The 25720-nt window shown below is 49.6% G+C and overlaps 1 protein-coding gene across 5 annotated transcripts in view; it reads right to left on the bottom strand.

Moving 5' to 3' along the window:
• The window catches only part of PPP1R12B (protein phosphatase 1 regulatory subunit 12B), a 129056-nt gene extending 108124 nt beyond the window's left edge, over positions 1–20932 (bottom strand). For all 5 annotated transcript variants that reach the window (XM_082068915.1, XM_082068911.1, XM_082068912.1 and 2 more), the window contains exon 1: positions 20437–20932. In XM_082068915.1, coding sequence (XP_081925041.1) covers positions 20437–20724 — 288 coding nt within the window. In that variant the 5' untranslated portion in view covers positions 20725–20932. The remainder of the gene's footprint in view (positions 1–20436) is intronic.
• Positions 20933–25720: the final 4788 nt, after the last annotated feature.

The raw sequence follows: 25720 nt of genomic DNA, 5'->3' as shown, positions 1-25720 counted from the left end.
TCTGGCACTGCCTCAAGACAGTATATATAAAATCCTTCCCTTAAATTACTGAAGTTTTGGTTCCTGCCCCAAATAGCTCTCCATTTCATAATTAGAAAGCTCACAAGCGTTTCACTCCTGTGTGGAAAATGGAAATCCAGCTCCTGCAGGTTTGCTTAGCAAAGACGTGTTCTGCTAACAACCCCCTTGTTCTTTAGCTCTACAGGTGCTCCACCAGTGCTCATACTGTACCTATTTAAAGCAGCTCCTAAAGGCACTTTTACAATGAGAACAACATATAGATGTGGTTTATCCCATCAGCTCTACTACAGAAACATACTCTAAATTTCCAAGATGCAACCTTAGATCAGCTGCAAACGAACGTGGTCTCGTGCAGCTCAGCGCTGACGTTCGCGCTGTTGGTTTGAACAGAGGTTGCAGAGCAGTGTGGTAAGACCAATGCCAAATGAAGACTAACCTTGTCAATAATGGGGAAGAAACCCCAAGTATTATCAGTTTTCAGCCCATTGGCAAGGTTAGTGCACTCGCATCGCATCTGCTGGAAGGGTGAGATGGGCAGGAGGGCGCAGCAAACCATCCTCCATGGAACGAGACTCTCCAGGCCTTCTCTCAGTGGTCAGAGACGTGGAAAAACAGCTGCAAATTATTTTAGCTCCAACTTGGCCACCTAAAGGTGAGATTTGTGTTACCTGGCTATAGATCCTGAAGACAGAGTACCATAGAATGTCCTGAGCCGGGACGGACCCACAAGGATCATCGTTTCCAACTCCCGTCCCTGCACAGGACACCCCACAGGTCACCCCGTGTGTCTGAGGACGGTGTCCAGTCTCTTCTTGAACACTGTCAGGTTGGGGCCGTGACACCTCCCTGGGGAGCCTGTTCAGTGTCCAGCACCTCTGGGTGAAGGACCTTTCTTCACCCTGTCCCACAGCAGGATTTTGCAGCAGGCTCCGCAGCCTCTCCCCAGCCAGGGGTGTTGATATTAATACTCATTCGATACCCCACTGAACAGATCCAGGGGCTAAACAGGCTCCCAGTGGGACCAGACAAGCACTTGCGCTGGTGCAAAAAGCATTAGACAGGAGCAGCAGGAAGGGCAGGACTGAGATAGTCTTAAGCTGCCGCTTAACCATTCACTTGGACATCTTGCTTATGTCCAGACAGGCAGCTCAGGCCGCATATGGCCTGGGGAATACCTCGTTGTTTTCAATAGATAGAACAACAAAGTCACTCCAGGCCCAGTATCGCTTCCACAGAAACAAGCTCGTCCTCCCAGGTGCCAAAGCTTGTGCAGGGGAAGCACCACGAGCTCCTGCAAACACCAAGTGCCTAATTAGCGCTAAGTAAGGGCAAAGATAATTAAAACAGTGGCTACATGCAGAAACACCTCGGCACGCCTGCGAACGAAAAGAAAGAGGAGGTTCCTTTGGTGGCTTTGCAGTTTATTCAGAAGCGGAATAGTAGGCTCCTGGTTTTCGTGCGCATCGTCTCGCAGCCACGCCAGGTTTGGTTTCAAGATCTGAATCTCACCTTTGTGGCCAGAAAAACAAAAAGCTGGTTTATAAAAAGAAAAACATACCCTTATTAATTCTAGTTATTCATTCTCATTGCCAGCGCTGGAGTCTGAGAAAATTTGAATCTCTAACCACAGAGAAGTAAATTTAAGTGGCTAAATAAATAAAGTATCCATCCTGCACGGTCCTGGGGGCTGCGCACAAACGATCACTAGACAGACGTGTAGCAGCTTGCTCGGTCATTTTCCACCCCGTGCAACTCGGAGTCTTCACACTCAAGTGAATAGGTGGCTTTCTGGAGTTTTCCCATTCTTCTGATGCCACCTGAACCAGAGCCCGTGGCTGAACCGCCACCGGCAGGACAAGGCAGCACAATCACGGGGCACCGGGTCTTCTTTGAAGCGTAAGGAATGACGGGCAGACAAAGAGGCTGCTGGGTATAGAAACCTTTCTAAAAAGGAAGTGACTCCACGTTTCTTCCGTGCAAGGACCATCGCTGAGGTTTTCGCGAGCGTTTCTGTTTGCAGTGCAGCCGCTCGGATTTGCAATGTCACTAAACATGGTGCAGCTTTACAGGGATATTTTCTTTCAAATCCTAGTGAAACCTTGATATAATTTGCTATTGCAGCAGAAGTTAAGCTATATATTTTCTTAAAACACAGCAAAAACACTTATCTAAACACAGCGATTGAAGGTCTGGACTATGGCTGGTATTTTGAGAGTGGTGGGAGAAGGAGAATACAGGAGTTCACATATGAACTCGCCTTGATTCACAGGAAAATAAGATGACAAAAAATTCATGTGACACTATTAGGGCTGCTCAATCCATAGGGAAATGCCTCTTCTTTTTGTTGTTAAATCCTGTGGGAAACAAACTAAAGCAAATCTCAGCGTGGCCACCACCACCAAACCCATTCAGTGCTGGCTCCTGAGCATATACCCGCAATCGGGGACCCTGTCCTGGGGGTGCCCACGGAACAAGAGGTGCTGCAAATACGTGATTGAGAACAAGCGATCTGTAGAATAAGGTCACTGAGGAGGGACAAGTGCTGCTTGAATGACAGTTCTTCGCTAGACCCTCGCGCAGTTGCTTTATTAGTTACCGAGCACTGTAATAAGCATATTAACGACGCTGCCACGCACCGAACTGTCAAACCACGACACCAGAGATCTCCCCAGTTTGAAAGATGGGCACAACTCAGGTGTCAACTTTCCGCAGTGACATTAATGAGTCTAATCAAGAACCGTGGCCGCTTTGATCAAAGAAAACCAGATCTGCTACCAACTTTTATGTTTTCCAAGAGTAACGTAAACCCATTTACCACCGCACATGCCCCGCGTGGTTCAGATACCGGCAGCCCAGCGCGAGCTCCTGATTGAGAGCTCTGTCAGGACCTTTCAAGTGTGGCACAGCCCCGGCCAGCAGATGCCATAAAAAGGACGTAGCCAGAAATGGACAGAGCGACGAATGCACACAGCGACGGGAGGAGCAAAGCACAGCGAGCCCTCCACCTCGGGAACTGCCATTTACAGAAGCAGCAGCCGGGCAGGCTGACCGGGCTCACTGGTGAGCTCCAGCAATCACTCATCCTTAAAGCGAAACAAAACCCGGTGAAAGTCCAGTGTGAGGAGGGTGATTTTCATGTTTGTTGTACTGCATTGCCTACGCATTAGTCTGCCTGGCGAGTGGGTGGCACAGGCGATCCTCAGAAACAAAGTGCCATAACTCAGGCTGGGCACAAGGAAGAAATTGTTGGCCCTGAGGGTGGTGAGAGCCTGGCCCAGGTTGGCCAGAGCGGTGGTGGATGAACCATCCCTGGAGACATCCCAGGCCAGGCTGGACGGGGCCACTGTTGGTCTCTCTTCCCCAGGAACAAGCGCCAGGAGCAGAGGAAACGGCCTCAAGTTGCGCCAGGGGAGGCTGAGGTTGGATCTGGGGAACAAATTCTTCCCCAAAGGGCTGTGGGGCATTGGAACAGGCTGCCCAGGGCAGTGCTGGAGTCACCATCCCTGGAGGGGTTTGAAACGCGTTCAGACGAGGTTCTGAGGGACATGGGTTAGTGCTAGAGTTGGGCTATGGTTGGACTTGATGATCCTGAGGGTCTCTTCCACTGCAATGATTTTATGATTTGGGTGAAGATGTCCCTGCTTATGGCCGGGGTTGGACTAGATGAGCTTTGAAGGTCCTTTCCAATCTAAACCACCTGATGATCCTATAACCCAGATGGTAAACAGGAGGAACTTAGGAGAGGGCAAGTTTGCTGACACAGCCCAGTTCAGCCTCAGTCCTGAGTGCATCACCATGTCTGCTGAAGATGGAAGGGACGCAAAGTCGTATGACAGAAAGATACCAGAGTCCTTCGAAGAGCAAATAAGCAGGAAGTCAAGAGAGATGCAGGTGACAGAATCCACAGAGACTTCCCAAAGGCTCCTCCCCAGGCCCCTAAAGACACAAACTGCACGGCTAAGAAGACCCTCACACAATTAAACATATTTTGTGATGGGGAGACCAGAATACCCGATACATTTTCTTCCTGGAGATCTCCGCAGAAATCTTTCCTGACTCTGTGCTGCCAAATGTACTAAATAAAGGACCTGGAAGAGAAGGTGATTGGTGAGGTGATAAAGTTTGCTGATAAAACTATTCAAAGGGGTAAAGAAAAGGACAAACTTGAAGAAGAATCTTATAATACTGAGCAACTGGTGAGAAAACGGCAGATGAAATTCAATGCAGATCACTGTGGAGTGAATCACAGGCAAAAAATACACCTAACGTCATATAACAAAATGAAAGGCTTATTACTGCCATTCAGAAAAAAGCTCCTAGGATTATAAGAAATAGCTGTAGGAAAATATCAGCTCCAAACTCCAAAATCAAAGCAAATGCTAGAAATCACTTGGAAGGGAACAAAACAAACCAGAAAATCTCATTAGGCCCCTACGTAATGGTGCACTAGAGTTTCACAACAAATTCTAGTCTTCATGACTTAAAAAGATGTGGTACACACGAACGGGAGACGATGCGGCTGCATCAGAGGGACTCGGTTTGGGTCGGAAACAGCAGGATTCGGTGCAGACTGGAAACCTTGAGCCTGCGTGAACACTCGTCTCAAAGTCTCATCAGCACGGACTAACAAGGCCCAGCTCTGCCCCTCCTGTTCAACAAAAACATAGAGAGCACGTTTTACCAGTGTGAGCTGAAACCCAAACAGGGAAGGTGGAAAACACCAGGGAACAGAATCCAGACTCCAAGTTCTCCCAACAAACACTCTCACAACAAAGTGAAGATTCCTTCACATCACTTCTAATTTTGCATTATGTCCCCCCATTTCCATCCCCACTGGGTAATTAAGGGGTGGCTGAATGACTCAGGGGGTGCTGCTGAAGAAGAAAGCAGGTTCCAGTATCAGTTGGGGAATGACCTATTAGAGAGCAGCGTAGGGGAAAGGGACCTGGGGGTCCTGGGGACAGCAGGGTGACCATGAGCCAGCACTGGGCCCTTGTGGCCAGGAAGCCAATGGGACCTGGGCTGGGTTAGAAGGGGGTGGTCAGTAGGTCAGAGAGGTTCTCCTGCCCCTCTGCTCTGCCCTGGGGAGACCACACCTGGAATCTTGTGTCCAGTTGTGGCCCCTCAGTTCCAGCAGGACAGGGAACTGCTGCAGAGAGTCCAGCGCAGCCACCAAGATGCTGCAGGGAGTGGAGCATCTCCCGTGTGAGGAAAGGCTGAGGGAGCTGGGGCTCTGGAGCTGGACAAGAGGACACTGAGGGGGGACTCATTCATGTTTACAGATATCTAAAGGGGGAGTGTCAGGAGGATGGAGCCAGGCTCTTCTGGGTGACAACCAGTGATAAGACAAGGGGCAATGGGTGCAAACTGGAACAGAGGAGGTTCCACTTAAATTTGAGAAGAAACTTGTTGGGGGTGAGGGTGGCAGAGCCTGGCCCAGGCTGCCCAGGGGGGTTGTGGAGTCTCCTTCTGTGCAGACATTCCAACCCGCCTGGACACCTTCCTGTGTAACCTCATCTGGGTGTTCCTGCTCCATGGGGGGATTGCACTGGATGAGCTTTCCAGGTCCCTTCCAACCCCTGACACTCTGGGATTCTGTGAAAGCAAATCTCATTCTGGAATACATTACAGACAACTACTGGTTGTAAGGCCCTGAAGAACATTATTCTTGGGCTGGAGAGTTCTCCACTGAAGCATCACGTTCCATTTGAAAGCAACGTGGTCCTAAGAAGCCCAGAAGAGAACAACAAAGCTCACTGTGAGTTTAGAAGACATCAGCTGGTTGGAAAGGTTAAATAAACCCAGCTTTACTGTATCTATGTAAAAGGAAAAAAGCTGGAGGAGAATAGAGTCTTCCACTCATGGGAAGGTTGGTATGGAAAGGAAAGCAACTGCAACAGGAGGAAAACAAAGATTTGGTTTCATTTGGAAGAAAGTGGAACTGGGACAGACGCTTCCCAAGCGCTGAGGAGCAGGTTCCAGGGGGAGCACAGACGAGCTCTTCGCGAGGGTGTTTAGGACTGGATGAGTTAACCGGCTTTGGAATAAAGCTCCGCTCAACTCGTGCCTTCCGTGCTCTGCTGCAGCCCAGCGCCGCCAGTGCCAGACGCCGGCCCGGAAAGAGCAAATGCCAAAAAGCCACACCAACGGTAGAGGAAAAGATGCAGCTTGCAGCACGGTGCTACGGAGCAGAACTATCAAAGCGCTGCTCCAAGAAGCCAAAGGATTAAGAAAGCAGCTTAGCCAGACTGGAGCAGGGTGAGCGGTCCCGGTCACCGACAACAAATAGAAGACTTAAAACAATAAAGACCTGGCAGCTTTGCCAACACCAGGTATCTCCCCATTTCCAAGACTCAGTGTCACATCACCATAATGCTATATTTGAAGAGATAACCCTGCAATCAGATTCCATTAAAATGTCTTATTTTCCCTAATGCAGCAGTTTTGTTTTGGCCAGGCCTTGAATTTCTAAGCGGCCAGCACAATGTGCAGGAAGCCGGGCAAAATGTCAGCACATGGATTCCCTCCCGGCGGCTACAATCGATTCTTTGTTCCTCGCTCACTTTCTGCAACACTGAGCAATTTTCTTAAAGATTAACAGCACCTCAACTAAATGGAAAAGAATGAATTCTGTGGAGCGGCTGAGCTGTAGACAAGCCGATACTCAAAATAGCTATAAGACAATATTTGGCCATAAGCACAGGGCTCCTTCTATTAATAAGGGATCAAAAATAACTCACGCAATACGCTGTGAAGTGGAAAGCTCGGCGCTGCTGGTGCACAGGTTGGCACGGTCCTCAATCCCTCACCAAGGGACAGACAAATTTACCGCTTATCTTTTCCAGCAATGGGAGCGCTTGTGCGGAATAACTCGAGCGATACCCATGTAAAAGACAAACCCTTTAGGGCTGCGAAGGTCACATCTTGTTTGTCAGTCATCCAGGGAAGGAAAGTTAGTGCAAATCATGAAGAAAACATGAAATCCTTCCTTGTGAGAACACCTAAATCTGTTGGTCTGTCAGATCTATCAGTTCAGGTTGCTGCAAGCCAGGAATAGAAAAAGGCTCAAAACCTCGTGGATTAGCAAGGTGATATCCCATACATACATTAATACCTATTTTTCTTCTAGTTTAGAGGATGCTTTGAAATACAATCTTCAAGATCCCTAAAAATTCAACAGAATTGCATATTAAATACAAAGCATAACTGCCCACCATTTATGCAATGCCTTCTCAAAATCGCTAGATTTTCATTTTAAAGCTATTGCTTTAACATTTGAGAAGGTATCTGACCTTATTAATTCTGCCCTATCTTATTTCTCTTCTTGGCTCTAATCTGGAATAAATAATGCCTTTTTAATTATTCTGTATATCATAGAGGGGATCTCCCTGCCATACCTTCCCAGAGCCCGGCGATCTCTAGCTTAGTTTGAATTTACACCCATCAAGGATTCTCTGAACATATCTAAGCTTTTGGCACAATGTCCTAAAGCAACGAGTCCCACAGCTGAATTTTACATTGGACAAAAAGTGTTTGAAAATTCTGATGTCCTTTAATTCCTTCTTGGGGGAAAATAAAATCATGCCTAATCACATCTCATGGGTAATCATGGATACCTCAGTGCTTGTGGCTTTCCACCAGTGAAAAAGATTCACAGACAGTGTTGATCTTTCCTTGTACAGAAATCACTCCATGCCTTTGATCACCTCGCTGTTATTTCCCATATCTTTCTATTGACTGCTATCTTTTTTGAGATGGTAGAAAGAAGACCGCACGTACTAATGTACAGATGGGTATAACGTGATCTTATACTGGCTTTATGACTTTATTTATTCCTTTCTTAAGAATTCCTAATGTTTTATTTGCTTCCTAACCCACTGCAGTACTTCTCTAGTGTCACATTAAAGCCTCAGAAAACCTTTTCCAGCCTGTAAAAGCTGGACTGGAATCCACTGTTTCCCCAGAAGCATTACTTCCCATTTACCGACCAAATTTCACCAGCCATTTTATCAGCAAATTAGCCAGTATTGTGAAACCCTCCACTGCCAGCTTTCACTTTATTACCCTGAATATGCAGCACCATGGACAAACTGTTACCTCGCTCTTTATTCGCTCTTCCGTCTCCCATTCGGGTGTGCGGAGATACACACAGGATAACTCCTCTTCCTCCTGCAAACTCATCTTTTACTCCCGGCCTTTGTTTTATCTCTTTCAGACAGTGATTAATCAATGATAACACCTCTTTTTATTTCACAACACCTTTGTTTCTTAGGGCTTCTGTAGAGAGACCCTGTCAAAGGCATTTTGGATGTCCAACCGTACCACCTCGCCTGGATTCCTCCCCTCCACGTGCTTCTTGGTTCCTTTGGGTTTAGCATTTCCCAGGCTCTCCTTGGAGTCCCTTTTGGGAACCAGCAGCACAGAGAACTGTCACCTCCCTCGGACGTGGTCCCGCTGCAGGGATGCGCCTCTGCTCGCTGGTTGGAGTGACAGGTTACACACAACAGATACAGCTCAGTGACTCGCTGAGGAGCGCTGCAAAACTGCTCAGCGCACAATGGCAAAACTGGGACAGATTTGTCATTTGAAACCATTTAGATGAGCTGGATCCAAGACTCAGATTCTCCTAATACTCCCCAGGAAAAAAAATAAGATACTGTGTGCTCCCTGAATATAGCATGTATCTATTCCAGTGATTTATGATAGAGAGGAGAAAGCACACGGGCCACCCCACACAAAAGACGGTATGTCACAAGGAACAATGTATCATTCTTTCAATTTTGAAATCATTAGGACTTAAATTCCACCATATCATCACTTTTCAATTCTCCCCATTGAAAGTCTCCCCGTTCCATAGATACGCTATGCAGAAGTTTGCATAAGTTCCACTTGTCTGCAGCAAATGGACTCGCCTTGACTCACCCACCTCACCTCCTCAATCTCCACCACCTTCCAGCTCCACGTGTCGGAGCCGAGACCGAGAACACGCGTGTGAGCGGGGAAGGGACGCAGCAAACTCTGGGAGGGGAGGGGAGGATCATCACACCCGAAACTGGAGGTATCGAGCCTTTCCCGGAGGTCCAACACCCCCAGTCTCTCACTGGGGTCCCTCACACTGGGGCGGTAAAAAGTGCAGACACTGCAGGGAACTCCTATGGCTTTCAGCATTCCCCAAGCGACAGTGGGTCTGCAAAACAAATGGCAGCGGGTACGCAAGTGACACGGGGACTGGAAAGAAGCTCAAAACCCCTGGAGCGGCACTTTGGTGCAGAATGTGTCCAGATCACAGCACTCACAGCGCGGGGATTCAGAGCAGCCGGCACACAGTGGGACTGAGCAGGAACAGCAAACAAACAGGAGCTGGATCCCACCCAGGGCTATCAAGAGGAATACAGAGCAATAAGTTGTCAACAGTGCTGTTTTCCTCACCAGTTCCTTCTCCTCCCAGCCAGAGGATATTCAGCTTGGCCCAAGGGTGGGACTCAAGCGGCCAAAACTCGCTCTCCCCTCGCTGCCCTGCTTGCGGAAAGGCCGGTCTACAAATGACGGGTGCTGCTGGGTCATACCCACCAGGCAGGTTTCCCCACGGCCGGCAGGAGCAGCGCTCTGCCTGGACCCAGGTTTGGCACCCCAAGCTGCCTCAACCCGCTCCCAGGGCAGCGTGTCCATCTGCTCGGGCAGGCTGGGCACACCGGGCTGGAGAGTCCTGGCCGACTCTCCACAAGCTCATGTGGATGCTCAGGTTAAGCAAAGCTGGACTCTAAGTCATGCTTTGTGCAAGGACACGAGCTAAGCCCTGCTGCCTATGGCTGCTCGCTCTTGCAGCTGATCCACAGGGACGGAGCAGCCATCGCTCATGGGCTGCTGGCAACAGCTACAGCTACTCACCCCCACAGAGCCCAATTGTACCCCAGTGCCCCCTGCACCCCCTTCCAGACTCAGCTGGCACCAAGCAACAGCTCAAATTTAAAGTGCAGTGGTGGTTCAATCGGTAGCTCAACTGAAAGTAAAAATGGTTCCATTAAAGCGGACTTACAAGCCAAAAACGACAGTTCAGCTCGCTTTATCAAGCATTTCCTCCAGTGTCAGCCATTCTGCACATGGCAGCAGCAAGAAGCATTCCTCAGCAACTGGAAGATGATCACTAAGCCCATTAACAAAATTACAGCAGCCAAGAAAGATAAGAGAATACCCCTAGCCTTAATAGCCACTGATGTCTGCATTGCAAGATGGTTAAGAAGTATTTACCAAAGTGGTAGTGAGAAACAGAAATCCACAATCAGCATCTCCCTTGGGAGATACTACCTGGCAGTACTTCTTATTGCGTGTCTACTCCTGAAGAAAAGAGGTCACGACATGCCTGAGAACTGAACTGGTGCTGACAGATAAGCAGTTTCGAATCGTGGGTTAAGTCATCGTGCAAGTTTGCACCAAAAAGCAGGGGAGGCATCGCAGGTATGAGATGACAGCAACTGCTCACTAGCTGCGTTCCTGCAAGACTGAACTGTGAAGAAGTTAAGAGACAAGTCAACTAGAAAGAACCCCTCCTATTTCCCTCCCAGCAGGGACCTCACCTTAAAACTTCAATTTTTTCGAAGGAACAACAACAAAAAAAAAATCAGCGAGATAAGGAAATCAAGAAAATGCCCCAGAAATGTTTAGTTTGCTGTGCACAGGAGTGTCTGACAGCTGCTGCAAGGAGCTACAGGGAAGTGAGACTGAAGCCTCCTGCAGCGCACACGAGTACAGGAGCACTGCAGGAGCTGCTGCGACACAACGGGCACACGCACCAGAAGGAACGGGCTACGGACAGTTCCCAGGACAAGCAGACTGGTCCCAGCAGCTCCACTGTACAGCACCGGGGCCCCAATGGGGAATAAAGGGGAAGCAATGGCCACAGATGGCTTTTGGAACCAGGCAGGATGCAGACACGGCTGAGGAGGAGCTGGCTGATGTCACTGCAGAGTCACTGTCGTCTTTCAAAGGTTGTGGTGACAAAGAGAGGCTCCTGATGACATGAACCACTGCCCATCACGTAAGAAGGATCCAGGGAACTCTGGGCCTGTCAGTCCCACCTTATCCCTGGAAAGGCTTTGTAGTAGATCTTCCCAAAGCTATTTCCAGCAGCGTGCAGGAGGTGGTGGTGACCAGGAAAAGCCCCAGTGGCAAATCTTGCCCAATTTGATTGCCCTCCAGCATGACAAGCTGGCTGGGTGGATGACAACAGAGCAAGCACGGTACACCTTTGACACCATCCCTGACAGTATTCTTAATAGGCAGATTGGCTGGACTACAGAAGCAGATGATAAGGTGATGGAAAATGGTCTGGAATATCAGGGTCCAGCTGGCAGCTGGTCTCCAGTGGCAGCCCTCAGGGTTGATACTGGGGTCAATACAATTCAATGTCTTCATTAACAGACTTGATCAACAGCAGTGATGGGACAGGGAGCACTCTCAACAAGTCTGCATGTGATACCAAACCGGTTGGTGTGGCTGGGGCAGGAGAACCTTCACACAGGGACCTACCCAGGCTGGAGAAGTGGCCTGACAGAGCTTGAGAAGGTCAACCAAGACAAATGGAAAGTCCTGCCCTGGGAGAGAATACTCTGCAGAAAAAGCCCTGCTGAGTTCTCAGGGAGGCAGAGCAGACAGATGAGAGGCAGTCAAGATAACCGCTTTTATGGACTATCAATATAACTGTCTGGAAGAGCCTCTGACACATGGCATTGACTTTCCGCTTCTTAAAAGTCTTTGGGACAGTAGTTTTAAACACAACTTGGACCTTTCAAAGCTTGCACATGGTACAGTTTCCCCTAAAGCTAACAAGACCGATGAGAACATCAGCACGGAGTACGCTGAGCTGGCTGGAGCACGGTGTAGTCCACTCGGCTTCCTAAGAACACAGTAAAGAAGCACGAAGCAAGACAAGAACTGAAAGCCAGCACCAAGCGATAAACCAGCGCTGGTTTTAACCGAGACGCTACCTGCTTTGGTAGCAAGTCAGCAGCACCTTCTAACCTTCTCTGCTTCAGCTCAGGATTCATAATTCTGCTTGAAACACTTGCTGCAGACTGCTTAAAATCTACCTCCTGCACCACAAAGAAAAGGAAAATGCTGTGGTAATAGGCTGGAACGCAGCATTTTGCTTGTGCTACAAAGTTGCTTTGAAAGCATCTTTGCCAGTGTAATCAATTTTGGAAACTGAAATGGTTATATTAATGCAAAGTGTAGGAAAACATTTCCTCCCCAAAGGGCTGTGGGGCATTGGAACAGGCTGCCCTGGCAGTGCTGGAGTCACCATCCCTGGAGGGTTGGACAGACGGACATGAGGTTCTCAGGACAGGGGGCAGTGCCAGGGGTGGGGGAAGAGTTGGACTCAATGATCTTGAGGGGCTTTTCCAACCTAAATGATTCTGCAATTCTATGATCCCTTGCAATGTTCACTAAAATACTGAAGCAAAGGCATGCGGTTTGCTAGCACAGAACTTCTGCTGCCATGATCACATTGCTTTAAAAAAATAATAACAAATCAGACACTTGGCAAGTGTGTAGTGTTTGTGTGAGTGTCACGGGTGCCGCTAAACTCCTGCCCGGGCTCAGGATGTGCACCTCTTCCTGCACAGGTGTGCGCTGTGCTAATGCAACCGGTTTGCTCAGATTTGGTCGTTCTCCACAAAAACAGCCAAGCTGTCGGCACTGGAGAGCATGTCATCTCGCTTACAGAGAGCAAACGGGGTAGAAAAATGGCTTGTTAGATTAAAAATTAGAACATTTCATCCTCCAAAACCACAATAGTATTTAAGGGAAATGTTCTGATGGGTCTCTGTTAACCTTGCCGCTCAGAGCAGTGTCCTGGCTGCACCAAAACACTTAAATCGAGCCCCATTACTCACGGCTGGGTTAGAGTTCACCCAGCCCACCAATTTCCAAGGCAGAAATCCCTATTAACACATCTCGCGCGGAGTATCAAGTCACTCAAAGATGAATCCATAACTAATAATTGTTTTGCGTAAGGCTGACAATTCACATGAATCCAAATCCTTGAAGAGAAACTCCCCTTCATACTTTGACTTGAGAACAAAACCATTGCAGCAGTACCGCACGATGCCAACGATTCAAGCACAAAACCAGTTTGGTTAATTCGGCGCAGCTCCATGTGCGGGCCCTACCAGCTCCAAGCTGGTTTACACCCATTTGGGTTATGGTATTATATTTACAAGGCCAAATTAAACAGACATAAGCCAGTTTAGGCCAGCAGAGGCCACACACAAAGTCCCATGAGTTCACTAACCCATTCACCTCTTGCTAAACCAGTAGTTGAGTTCGGACAAAGCCTGATACTACGAGTTGTTGCTATTGCATGATTTCAGATGTAAAGAAGCATAAAGCTTTGTAAGGAAATCGCACTAACTGTCTAAGACAGCAAGGAATGACAAATTATAAATAGGAGGTGGCTTCAGACAGATTCCAGAAATGGATGGTGAGCAATCGCTGTGGCAAATCAATGCTCCGGCTCGGAGCACCGCAGAGGGGCCAGGTTTAGTTTTACCCTGAAAAGGCAGCGACACATAAAAGGCGAATGGCAGGTGGTCATTCTGCATTCTGTACATTTCACAAAGATTTATGAGCAAGGCTGAATGCTGGAGAAGCAATGCTGAAATGGCTTGTGTCCCTCTACAAGGTCAGCTTATTGTATTATGGAAACATTTCTAGTGAGACTCTTACAAGTTAAGACCCTTTAATTTTTTTTCTAGATACAGCAAACAAGCTACTAAGAAAAAACAGCATTAAACGCCCCCCCACTATTTACTCTTAAAGAGTGATTTTTCCAGTTATTTTCAGATGAGCAAAGACTATATCTAAGCTGAGAGTTCGAAGTTGCAAGGAGACTGATCTATCAAAAATCTGTTTAACATGAAAACATTTAACAAGAGCGCACACAGATGTATTTTCTAAAATACCAGTCATTTCTAAGTACTGTACGTTGTAATTATTTCGAATGAACGCTGTCATGAGAAATTGTGTAGGTGTCTGAATCAAGAATTTTGATGTTCACGATTGTCAACAGCTTGATGAGTAAAGGGAGGCCTGACTGTGGGGATTCGGCTGTCAGCAGCGCGGGAGATCATTCTCACTAGCCTGGCAACCTAGAAAAGCAACCTCCCTCTGAAAAACACACATTTGAAGGGTTTAAGAATGGTCATGTTGCACCACAGTAAGAGACACATCTCTGGAGCAAAGGGAGGAATTAAGTCGGGCACCGCCAAGCCGTGCAGCTGGAGCTCATCGCGCAGCCATGGTGCAGGCACATCGCTTCGCCCCATTCCCGAGGAGCTCACGGCACCTTGAAAACGTTTCCCTGCACAGGCGCGTTAAATCCACTCCTGCTGAGTGAACCCCAGGAAAACAAGCACCTTAATCCCCACCAATAGCTCCCCTGAAATTCTGATACATGGAGCTGTTCGCTCTAAGGGAGAGGGACCAGCTCCTCCCGCACCTTCCACCCCGCGCAGATCAGTTTGCTGCAGCCCAAGAAAGGAGATTGCAGGGACAGCTGTTGCACCTCCCGCCAGAAGGACAGCTGAAAATAAACCGCAGACTCACATCCCAGGATTTCTAACTGGGCACCTTCAGCGTGCTGGGGCCATACCATTATCAGCAGGTCAAACGCTTGGCTCACTCGGAGAGCTCGCGACTGGAGAGTGGGGGCTGCTGTTCCACAAAAAGGGTCTGGGCTTCTCTTTCGATCCGGTTTTATCCCAGCCCTGAGTGCTAACCCTGTTTTTTAAGAAGCAGAGTAGACGTTTCAGAGTAGTTAATGCTCCCCTTGCCCTCGTTTGTATTCAAAATTTAGAAATTAAAAAATTCTCAGTTTATACAACCACTTATATAATATTCCCCTCTCCCAACCTTCTTAAAACGATTGTTCTAATATGCACTGTCTGACAGGCCTTTGTGACTTATGGTATATATGAATCCTCAGTTGAGAGCTCGCATACCAATTCAAGTCTTATATTTTAATATTAGTCAGTTATTACCTCAGTATATTACAATACACAGCACTTAAGACATCTCGCAAGCCCCGCAGTACCTAATCTGAATTCTAAGCCTCTAAACCTGTTTGGAATAGAAACAGCTCCCAGCCCCTAACGCTCACCGCTAAAATAAGCAAGAGGCATTATAAATTGCAAAAGCAATACCAGGATGACGGTAGTTTCATCTAGGTGACAGTGGAGAGAGTTCTGCACACAGACGCTGCCTTTAACGTTTTGGCCGTGCCAAGGGGAGACCCGGCTCGGAGCCGCGACCGCTCCAGGCGCTGCCTTCATTGCTCCTTCCTGCATTTCCCATCGACCATTGTTGATTCAGACAACGGTGCAGCATTAAGGACTTGTCTCCACCTCTAACACGGGCTCAAGAGTTTTATTTGCAAAAGGCAGAAAGCTTTCAGCGTGTGTTGAGTATAACAAGCTTTCCCTAAAATACCTTCGCTTCCCAAGGATTTCCACACAGGGCCAGGGCTCTGCACAGATGTAGAGATGAGAACTTTTCCACAGGCAGCATTAAGGGACCCAGGTCTCACTTGTAGCTGCTGCCATAAAGGAAGTTGTAGCTGAAAATCTTATCACTTCACTTGCTCGCTGTTTATGGGGAGCAACGGAGCTTGACTCATCTAATCACTAGACAGCATAAACAGAGCCTGAGGAAGGAAACAATGAAGATGCACATTTCCCATCACAAATATCTATCTACTTACTAAACCAGAGTAAGTTTCCTCCCAGCATCCAGTAGCTGAGTTGGCTCCAGTCTCCCAAAGCCCAACTAACCAGGTGACAAACTGCCCCAAACCAAAGGAAAATTCCCTCCAAATGCTGCAAGGTTCCCCAAGGCTCTCACTCCTCTCAGTTCAAGGTTAGTTTGTTTAGTCTAGAGTTAATTCTGCCCACTTAGGAGACTGTTTGGAAATCGAGATGCAAGGGACAGACAATTGAACTAACCCACAGGGACAAAACATGGAGCCAAAAAAGGGACTGAGTAAGCCAAAAGCAAGAAAATAAAGGCATTAGGTTGGTAAAACAGCACTTCAGATTTCAACTAGCTTTGTTGAATCAATTCCCCATGTACTGCAAGTAGCTTCCAAGCTTCCACACTTTAGAGTGCATACTATTGTATTCTCTCTTATAAGTGAAACCCCCAAAAAAGTATTCACTTACCCTAGTGATAAACGCTATTTTTGACAGTGTCAGATTTCAGTTTGATGAGCAGCGTTAAATACAGTACAAACAGCTTGCAACTTCTATTTTCATTGGCAGAAGCATACCTTTGGAAAGAAACTTTGCCGAGGGTGGTGGAAAAGGTATGACTCTCCCTAGATAACCTCCTCTTCCTAGGACTGATGTATTTTTAGGCAATGCAGCCACCCAATCTTCAAAAATGCAGCCTGATGTAGGACACTATCATCACCGACTAAAAGATCAGAAGGTAAACTACCTTAAAGTGCAGCTGTGTCGCCCCAACCATATGGGTATGTAGTACCTGAACGCTTCGTTCAAGAGTTTTCATGCCACCATATGTTATGTCCTTGCATTTCAAGGCACAAATTAATTTTACCTTTTGGTGATTAAGATAGTTCTAGAAGCTGTTGCTGAGTGCTCGGTGTGGGTAATGACTGTTGGGTTTATCTTAGTTCTCCTGTAAAACAAATGCAGGCTCCTTCAGTTCCAGCCCTTCGCTCCATGCTCTCAGTGATGTCCTAGCTAGAAAAAGCACAAATCCACACAGGAATCCTCTCTCCCTTCCCCTCCATCTCATGGATTTTGTTCCAGAGTCAGCACCTTCTCCCAAAAGTCTCCAGACCACTGGGATTAGGGAGAGTGATCCGTACCACGTTACCCCCAGCTGTGGTTTTGGACTGTCCAAAAATCCTGCTGCCTTCTGCTTTGCTGGGACTGCACAGAACATTTGGAAGTGGGCAAAGGGGGCTAATTTGTTGAGCAGCAACCAAAACTTGGCCAGTCTTAGTCTGACATGGATGTCGCTCTATAAAGCTCTGAAGAGCAACCAGGCATGCCGGCAGTTTTACAGCTCTGGCTCCAAAGCAGGAATAACGTAAAGTGGGAGTGCCAGGGAGGTCAGAGCCTCCGCTGCCAACCCAGCATCACCGGCCAAAGTACCTGAATTCTCATGAAGCAGCTTCTGAATTACTACAGTCGCACAGCACCTGAAAATAAGCCAAAAGCAAGGGGCAGGCCACAATAAGCGACAAACTCGGGAGTCATTTCATGAGCAACTCACTTCCCCGTGGAACAGGCAAAAGGGAAAGAGCTTGTTTATCCTCTGTCTGCCCTTTGATGATTTACCATCTTCCCTGTTGTCATCGTTTGTGAACCGGTGCTTAAAGACAGTCGAGCATCGCCTATTACACATGGAGATGCCGTCCCAACCACAAGTGTCAGATTTGTTTTCCCTTACGACTCATTTTTTGTCAAGTCTGCTCCTGGGTTCCATCTGTCGCTCAGGAGGAAGAGAGTGTTTCATCTCTGCCTCCACCATCTGCAAACACTACACAAGTGCAGCTGTGACCAGTAACTTGTTTCACCCACTGGTAGCAGTTTTCTCGATGACTTCTAGATCTTCACTCACATTTAGCTGCTATCCCCCTTCCCATCCTGTGTTAGACACAAAACCATTGCCAAAAATATACTATATTCAATTAATTAAGCTAATCACTGATAATAATAAGGGATTAACGTTCATCCAAAAGCATTCCGCAGGCCCTAAGGACAACACGCATAACCGAAGCCACAGCCCAGATAACGGACACTGGCCACTCGTGTAGGTTTATACTGCACCTGATGCCTCCAGAGAGGAGGACGACACAAGCTGGAGGTTCAGAAATACCTCTTGTCATTTAAAAAGTCATTTTCAAAATACAGCTTCATAGTTACAGATAGCAAAGCCAGCTTCTCACCCAGCAAGAAAGCACACAATGGTTCTTAGTCCCAGAAACTAGAGAAAGTGTAATTTTACCTTTGTTGAACGCCACACATCATTTGGGGCACTTCGAACAAACTAAGCCAGCTCCTAAGACTGGCCTTAGGTTTTGTAGAAGCAGATGCCGACTCTGACAAATTAAGTCAATTGACTTGGTTAACCCTTCCGTTAGTCAAAAAAGACATTTGCTTGTAGTCAATAGCAAGTTCTTTAACCGAATAAAAAGAAAATTGCCCAGTCTTTCCTTCAACAAAGCAAACTCTTTCCAACTGTTTTCCTCACTACATGGCCATTCAATTTTACAAGTATTAAACGAGAGCAGACAGTCACTACCATCTGGCCTGTATCTCATAATATTATGTATCTAATATTAAGAGAAGTTATTAAAAATAATCCTCATGTACTACATTAATTTCATTTGTCAACCAGCACTCTGGGGACCCTCAACCTAACCGTACCTCAGCTGACACCTCACCATAGGCAGTTTAATTCCCCAAGAAATATGAAAACATACATATTTTGGACATGTTCAGTGATAAAGAAGACATTGGAATAAAGCTCTTATTAAATTCAAAGTAAAGTCAACCTCCCTTCCTGTAAAGTTTCTTATGTGTCCAGCCAGCATCTGCTTGACTACTCACTCATCTAAAAGCTCTTCCAAGTATCAAGCCTTAGGCGTTACCGTCCAGTGTTACCCGATATTCAGCTCCTAAGATGCTGTTCTTTATGTATACAGAATTATATTTGCAGCCTGCTTCTCAATACACGGCTCGAAAGAAGTTTGACCTTGCAGAGATAATCACCCATTGTCCGATGAGTCCAACGCACTTCACAAGACACTTTGGGCCAAGCGTCACATTACGTGCATCAGCAAGACCCCCGGATACTCCTGAGGAGCTGAGAATCAATCCCGACTGGAAAACCCTTTTGAAGCCATCCCAACCCTACCGCGCGTCTGCCCCCCTTAGATTCAGCCCTCCTGCTTGTCAAAATGCTTTCAATAACTGGATTTTAACAGTGTCTACAGAATCCTTTACTTATCTGATAATAAATGTAGACACGCTGTATTGGAGGTTACCTAAGCAGCATAACTTATTTTCTATTGCTATACCAAAAAAAAACCCCAAACCCTGAGCCATTACAAAGTTCTCTGCTTTGCCAACTGAAGTCTCATTCAACCTGATGGCCCGTAAGTTCCTATGGTCTTTGCTTCATAATTTATTTTTGTAACTACAGAACAAAATGAACAAATATCAGCGTTCCTTGTTCACTGACAGCCACGAGCAAGCGAGCTCACGAACCGAGCTTCTAAACGTCCCAAGTGCTTCAGTTCAATATTACCAGCAAAGAAGAAAATCTAATCAACTCAATTACTGTCCTGCTATTTGTGCTATTAAAGCATTATTCTTTAGAAACACATTATTTCCAGATGTTATTCCTGGGCTGTGCTTCTTCCCCTGGTCCCGTCACTATACTACATGCTTAATCTACAAGATCTTGAGCTAAAAGAATTCTCTTGCCGAGGCTGGCCCGAATTCAAATCTGATTCATTTCGCTGACCAGATGCAACAATCTGGGACACTGATTTCACATGCCCTGCTAAATTCTGAATCAGTCTGAGGCAGCAACAGGTTTCCCAACATTAACGGGCAGGAATTTCACAGGCTCCCTGACATTCCTGCTCATTTGCACAACAGCAAAAGCTACAGATGAAACCCAGCACATGTTTCGAGACGGGCAAGGCGACCACTTCTGTATGTTCTTCAGCACATTTGAAAGATTATTAATAGAACCTACGTTGCTTATCTGAGACGCGGGCACTCTCTGGTCTCTGCAAAGGCTGCTGAAGAGCACTCTGGGGAGTTTCAAGGCAACTCCGATATAACACAAACACAGGAGCCAACGAGACGCTTCTGACCTTGCAAACACTGCACCCCCGGCGGGAAATTTTCTGAGCTCTGCTGTTATTTCAGCAGAGCCCAAGCACAGAGTCAGAAGTTTTAAAAGAAAAATTAATAAATTGGCCACCTAACCAGGCTCGCAGCTCTGCCAGCCCAACGCTTTATTTTGCTAATTAAGCTGCTTAATATCCCTGTGAGAACTCGGTGCATCAAGCTGCTCGACTGGAATACGCTACCACGCTCGCCTCTGAATTAGGTCTGTGCTTCAGACACGGGTTAAATATGCAGGATGAGGCTGAGATCAAAGCTCTCTGTCATGGCTTTGTTTATAAACAACCCACTCCCGGTGCTGCAGGTACCGCTCTGCCCTCCCCCCCCGCCAGCAGCGCCCCAAATCCTCGCCCCCCCCCCCAGCTCCGGGGCTGAGGGGCCGCAGCCGGCGCCCCCCCCGCTCCCTCAGCGGCGGCGGGCGCAGGGAAGGGCCCGCCGGGCCGCCCCCCGGGCCCGGCTCCCCCGGTACCTGGTGCAGCGCTGTCAGCCCGTCCACGTTGGTGGTGTTGATGCGGGCGCCGCGGCCCAGCAGCCGCTTCACCTCCTCGGTGTCCCCGCTGGAGCAGGCGGCCAGGAACACGGCGCCTTCCTCGAAGCGGACGCGGGACCCCCCGGCGCCGCGGTGCCGGCCCCGGCCGCCCCCCGCCGCCACCGGCTCCTGCTCGGTCAGGGAGCCCTTCCAGCGCCGCAGCTGCTCGGCCCGCCGCAGCCGCGCCGACTCGGCCCGCTTCCCGCCCAGGTGCTCCGGCTCCGACATCGCCGCCGCCGCACTGAGGCGCAGGGAGCGCTCGGCGCCTCAGCCGGGAGCGGGGCGCAGCGCCCCCGCCGCCATCTTCGCTACGCCCCCACGGCCGCCGCGCCCGCGCCGCCCGCGCCCCGCGGCATCCCGGGACATGTAGTTCCCGCGGGCGGGGCCGCACCTGCCCGCGGGGCGGGAGCCTCTCCCGGCGGGCCCCGCGCGCCGCCGCACCTGGGCGCCGCCCGGACTACAGCTCCCAGCGGCCCCCGCGCCCGCCTTCCCGCCCGGCCGCCATGGCAGCGCCCGCCCGCCGCGCCGCCCCCGCTCCCGCCGCCGAGCGGGGCCGCTGTGCGCGGCCTGAGGAGCCCGCGCCGCCCGCCGTGCGCCCGCCGGCGGGGCAGGGAGCGCCGGGCAGCCCCCGCGGGCCGAGCGACGGGGAGAGTGGGGAGAAACACAACGCAGAGCCCCGTCTGACGGGGAAAACGGGCCGGATCTGGCAGGTCCAGCTGCCCCTCCTGCCCGCGCAGGTGCCACTGAGGCGGCCAGGAGGACGCTGAACCATAGAATCATTTCGGTCGGAAGAGACCCTCGAGTCCAACCATAACCCAACCCCGGCACCAACCCATGTCACAGTATCACAGTATGTTTGGGATTGGAATGGACCTCAGAAGATCATCCAGTGCAATCCCCCCATGGAGCAGGAACACCCAGATGAGGTTACACAGGAAGGTGTCCAGGCGGGTTGGAATGTCTGCACAGAAGGAGACTCCACAACCCCCTGGGCAGCCTGGGCCAGGCTCTGACACCCTCACCGGGAACAAGTTTCTTCTCAAATTTAAGTGGAACCTCTTGTGTTCCAGCTTGATCCCATTACCCCTTGTCCTATCATTGTTTGCCACTGAGAAGAGCCTGGCTCCATCCTCATGGCACTCACCCTTTATATATTTATAAACATTAATAAGGTCCCCCCTTAGTCTCCTCTTCTCCAAACTAAAGAGCCCCAGCTCCCTCAGCCTTTCCTCACACGGGAGATGCTCCACTCCCTGCAGCATCTTGGTGGCTGCGCTGGACTCTCTCCAGCAGTTCCCTGTCCTGCTGGAACTGAGGGGCCACAACTGGACACAAGATTCCAGGTGTGGTCTCCCCAGGGCAGAGCAGAGGGGCAGGAGAACCTCTCTGACCTACTGACCACCCCCTTCTAACCCACCCCAGGTCCCATTGGCTTCCTGGCCACAAGGGCCCAGTGCTGGCTCATGGTCATCCTGTTGTCCACCAGGACCCCCAGGTCCCTTTCCCCTACACTGCTCTCTAATATGTAATTTCCCAACCTATACTGGAACCTGGGGTTGTTCCTGCCCAGATGCAGGACTCTGCACTTTCCCTTGTTAAATTTCATTAGGTTATTCCCCTAAGAACCTCATCTAAACGCCTTTTAAACCCCTCCGGGGATGGCGACTCCAGCTTTAGCCTAAACTCCCCAAGATTATTTTATCTACTATACCCCCATGATAACAAATGCAGAGCCCTCGTGCAGCACTGAGCTTCCAGAGAGGCGAATTCCAGTGGTTTTCCATCATTAAACGCAGGGCCTGGCTGTCCCCAGGTGGCACCAGCCCTGCGAGCGGAGCTTTATCGCGACACAGCGACACCGTGGTGACAGCCACCAGCGGGTCCCTGACGTCCGTGTGCTGCCCACGGGGCCGCCGATGCAGCCAAAACAAACTGAACGTATTGAGCTGAGGTGTTTCCTTGGCTTCTTTGCGCCTTCTCCGAGCCCCCTCTCGTGGCTGCAGCGCCCGGTCGGTGCTGAGGATCCGGCTCCTGGCAAACAGCGGAGCACGGTTTAAATTCTGAGCAGAGAAGCTGCCCCTCTTCTGCGGGTTATTTGCCAGTATCGGGCTGCCGAACAGATGATTTACGTCGAATTGTTCATTAGAGGAATCGCAGAACGAGCACGCTGCTAAATGATCAGTGACAAATCCCCCGGACCAGATGGCATTTGCTCATTAGTCCAGCAGTTTTCAACAGAGTTCCAGGGAAAACCCCGCAAAATACGGCACAGCGTATCTGATATCCCCAGCATGCAGATTATTAGGAATAACTCTAATGAAGAGACTTAGGGGCCACACTAAGGGCTATTAAATATTTATAGAAATGCCAGATCACGGTTCATTAGCAGTCTAAAAGCACAAAACTGGAGTTAGGAAATATTAATATAGAAATGGTTTAGAGGAGAGCAGCAAAGCAAACGGCTTCTTTTCAGTCTCTATCTGAATTTCCTTTAACTGCTCTGTTACAAATTCATATTTTTTTTTGTAAAATAAAATAACTTTCTGGAATGGTGTAGATTTGTTCCTTGTACCTCTGCCAGCAGCCTGTTTGTCTGAAGTTAAAAACAAATAATTCCTCGGTCCCTTTGTGTTCATTGGAAAATAATTTTGCAGCCCCAGCCGTGAGAGCCGTGATAGATCCACGCAGGAACCAGACAGGTTGTGAGCTGCGCTCTCTGTGCAGGTTTTGATTGCGCTGACATTATCCTGTGAATACTACTGGCTTCATTTCAAGCTCCTAACAGCATTTTTGATGTTTTGACTGGTTTTGGTCACTCCTTTTGGCACCTCTGGTCCCAGTCCACAGAGCCAGGACACTGATTTCATCCTCTGGGGTGACCATGTGTGTCCGGCCGTGGGAGTCCCCGGCAGGTTTAACCGCCCTTGGGTGCAGGTCGTGCTTTGTCAAGCCGAGCAGGCTCTAAAGTCTTTTTGGGAATAAAAACTGGAGCGGGCAGAATGCCCAGCTGGAGGTTGAACACACTGGAGCCCTGCGGGATGGGGGTCCCACTGCTGTCCCCCCACCGTGTCCCGCTTCGGTAGGACACTAGATGGCGCGGGGACCCACAGGCATGGCTGTCCCTGTCCCGGTCCCTGTCCCTGTTCCTGCTCCTGCTCTGGAGCGACAACTTCTCTCTCCCTCATCCCGCGGGGCTGCTGGGTCGGTGGGGAAACTGCAGCAAGCAAATATTGAATATTAGGAAACATTTCTTCCCAGAAAGGGCTGTGGGGCATTGGAACAGGCTGCCCAGGGCAGTTCTGGAGTCACCATCCCTGGAGGGTTGGACAGACAGACATGAGGTTCTCAGGACATGGGGCAGTGCCAGGGCTGGGTTATGGTTGGACTCAATCTTGAGGGGCTTTTCCAACCAAAATGATGCTATGATCACTTGCGATGTTAATTAAAATACCCAACAAAGGCATGCGGTTTGCTAGCACAGGAACTTCTGCTGCCATGATCACATTGCTTGAAAAAAATAACAATAAATCGGACACTTTGCAAGTCTGTAGTGTTTGTGTGGGTGTCACGGGTGCTGTTCAACTGCTCGGGCTCAGGATGTGCACCTCTTCCTGCACAGGTTCTCAGGGACATGGGTTAGTGCCAATGTTGGGTTGGACTCGATGGTCTGGAGTGTCTTTTCCAACCAAAATGATTCTGCGAAAGGGCAGCCCAAGGCAGCCCCGTGGTCACAGCCCAGGGAAAGACCTTGGGAGGTGAGACATGTTGATCTTCAGACTCTGCCATCCCAGAAAGGAGCACGTCCCTCAGTCAGATGGCACAGCATCCCACCGGTGTGCTGGGAGGGGACAGGCCTGGCCCGCACCCCCTCCCTGCAGAGGGGGTAGGTACCTCACAAGCCTGGTCTCCCCAGCCCTCTCCAGAGCAAACGGCCTTTGAGCAAAGACTAGAGCCAGGCTTGGCAGCAGCGTGCCCTGAATTTGGGGATGCGGGGACCCTTTCTGAACCTGATATCCAGCTTTTAATACACCCACTCCATCTCTTCTGGAGAAAAGAAATGGGTATGTCAACCTCCAAGACCTGCCGGCCCTGGTGGGAAGCGGTGGGAGCCAGCCGGATGGGACAGCTCTGTCCATGTCCCCTGGGGGCTGGTGTCTGCAGCACCAGCTCAAGCACCGTGAGTCACACACGTCCTCTGAGTCATCTGGCAGAGGTTTTCCTTCCTCCAGGGGAAGGGACTCTCATTGCTCATGCCGGGCGGATGTCAGCTCCGGGGTATGGCTCTAACTCTGGACAAAGCCTCCAGGAACCATGTGGAAGGGCCTCCAAGTCCAGATGATGGAGCACTGATGGACTGAGTCTTCTTTGAATCTTGCAGGACACCAAAAATGCCTAAGGAAGAGAAGATTCTCCTCTGTCTAGTGCTACCTGGTTCCTGTCCGTGTGTGGGGTTTGCTGGGGATTGGGGCCGTTGTCCCGTTCCCCCCACCCCATGCTCTTACATCCACTTCCATGGGCAGCAGGGGAGCGCTGGTGGGGGCTGGATCCAGGGGATGTTTCCCAAGGGGATAGAGAGTGGGAGTTTGTACCCCAGTAAGCTGAGAATCAGGCAGGGACAAGCACACAAGGGAACACCCAAATGCAGACTGGGACTGCAGAGTCCTGCTGGGGGCTGAGCAGGCAGCAGCAACTGGTGTCTGACAGTTTGGTGCTGGGTCACACCGCAGGGCTTGCACGTGGACCGTGCTTGGCTTTTCATTGTGGAAGCAGTATTATCTGGAGCCTTAGCATGTATTTACAACACCCTGAGCCTCCTTGGGCTCCTGTGCATAGAAACACAGAGAAAAAAAAGCAGGTTTGCAGCCCCACAACCACGCTGCTCTGGGATGTTTGGGCAGGGAGGGCACTGATGTGCGGTGTGAGGGTACGGAGGGGTCTGTGAGACATCAGGGAGGTGGAGGCAGCGTCCCCGCTCCTGCAGACACCGCGGGTGCACAGTGCCCGTAGCGTTCTGACCTTTTCTCGGCTCAGCGCTCTCCCTTTGCAGCTCCAGACCTGCCACCCAGCTGTGCTGGAGTGTTTGCCAGCGCCCTGCCAGCTGCCTTGCCCTCGGTTTCACACTGTTTATTTCTTATCCCCGTGTCCCTGCACCCGCCATAGTGTTGTTGTGCGTTCCCAGGGGAAGCCATTGCCAAAGAGTCGCTCCTCACTCCCCGCTTCTCGC

This window comes from Streptopelia decaocto, assembly GCF_964273445.1.
Source record: "Streptopelia decaocto genome assembly, chromosome: 19".
Lineage (NCBI taxonomy): Eukaryota > Metazoa > Chordata > Aves > Columbiformes > Columbidae > Streptopelia > Streptopelia decaocto.
Note: the sequence above shows the minus strand (reverse complement) of the source record. Positions and strands in the feature narration are given on the sequence as shown.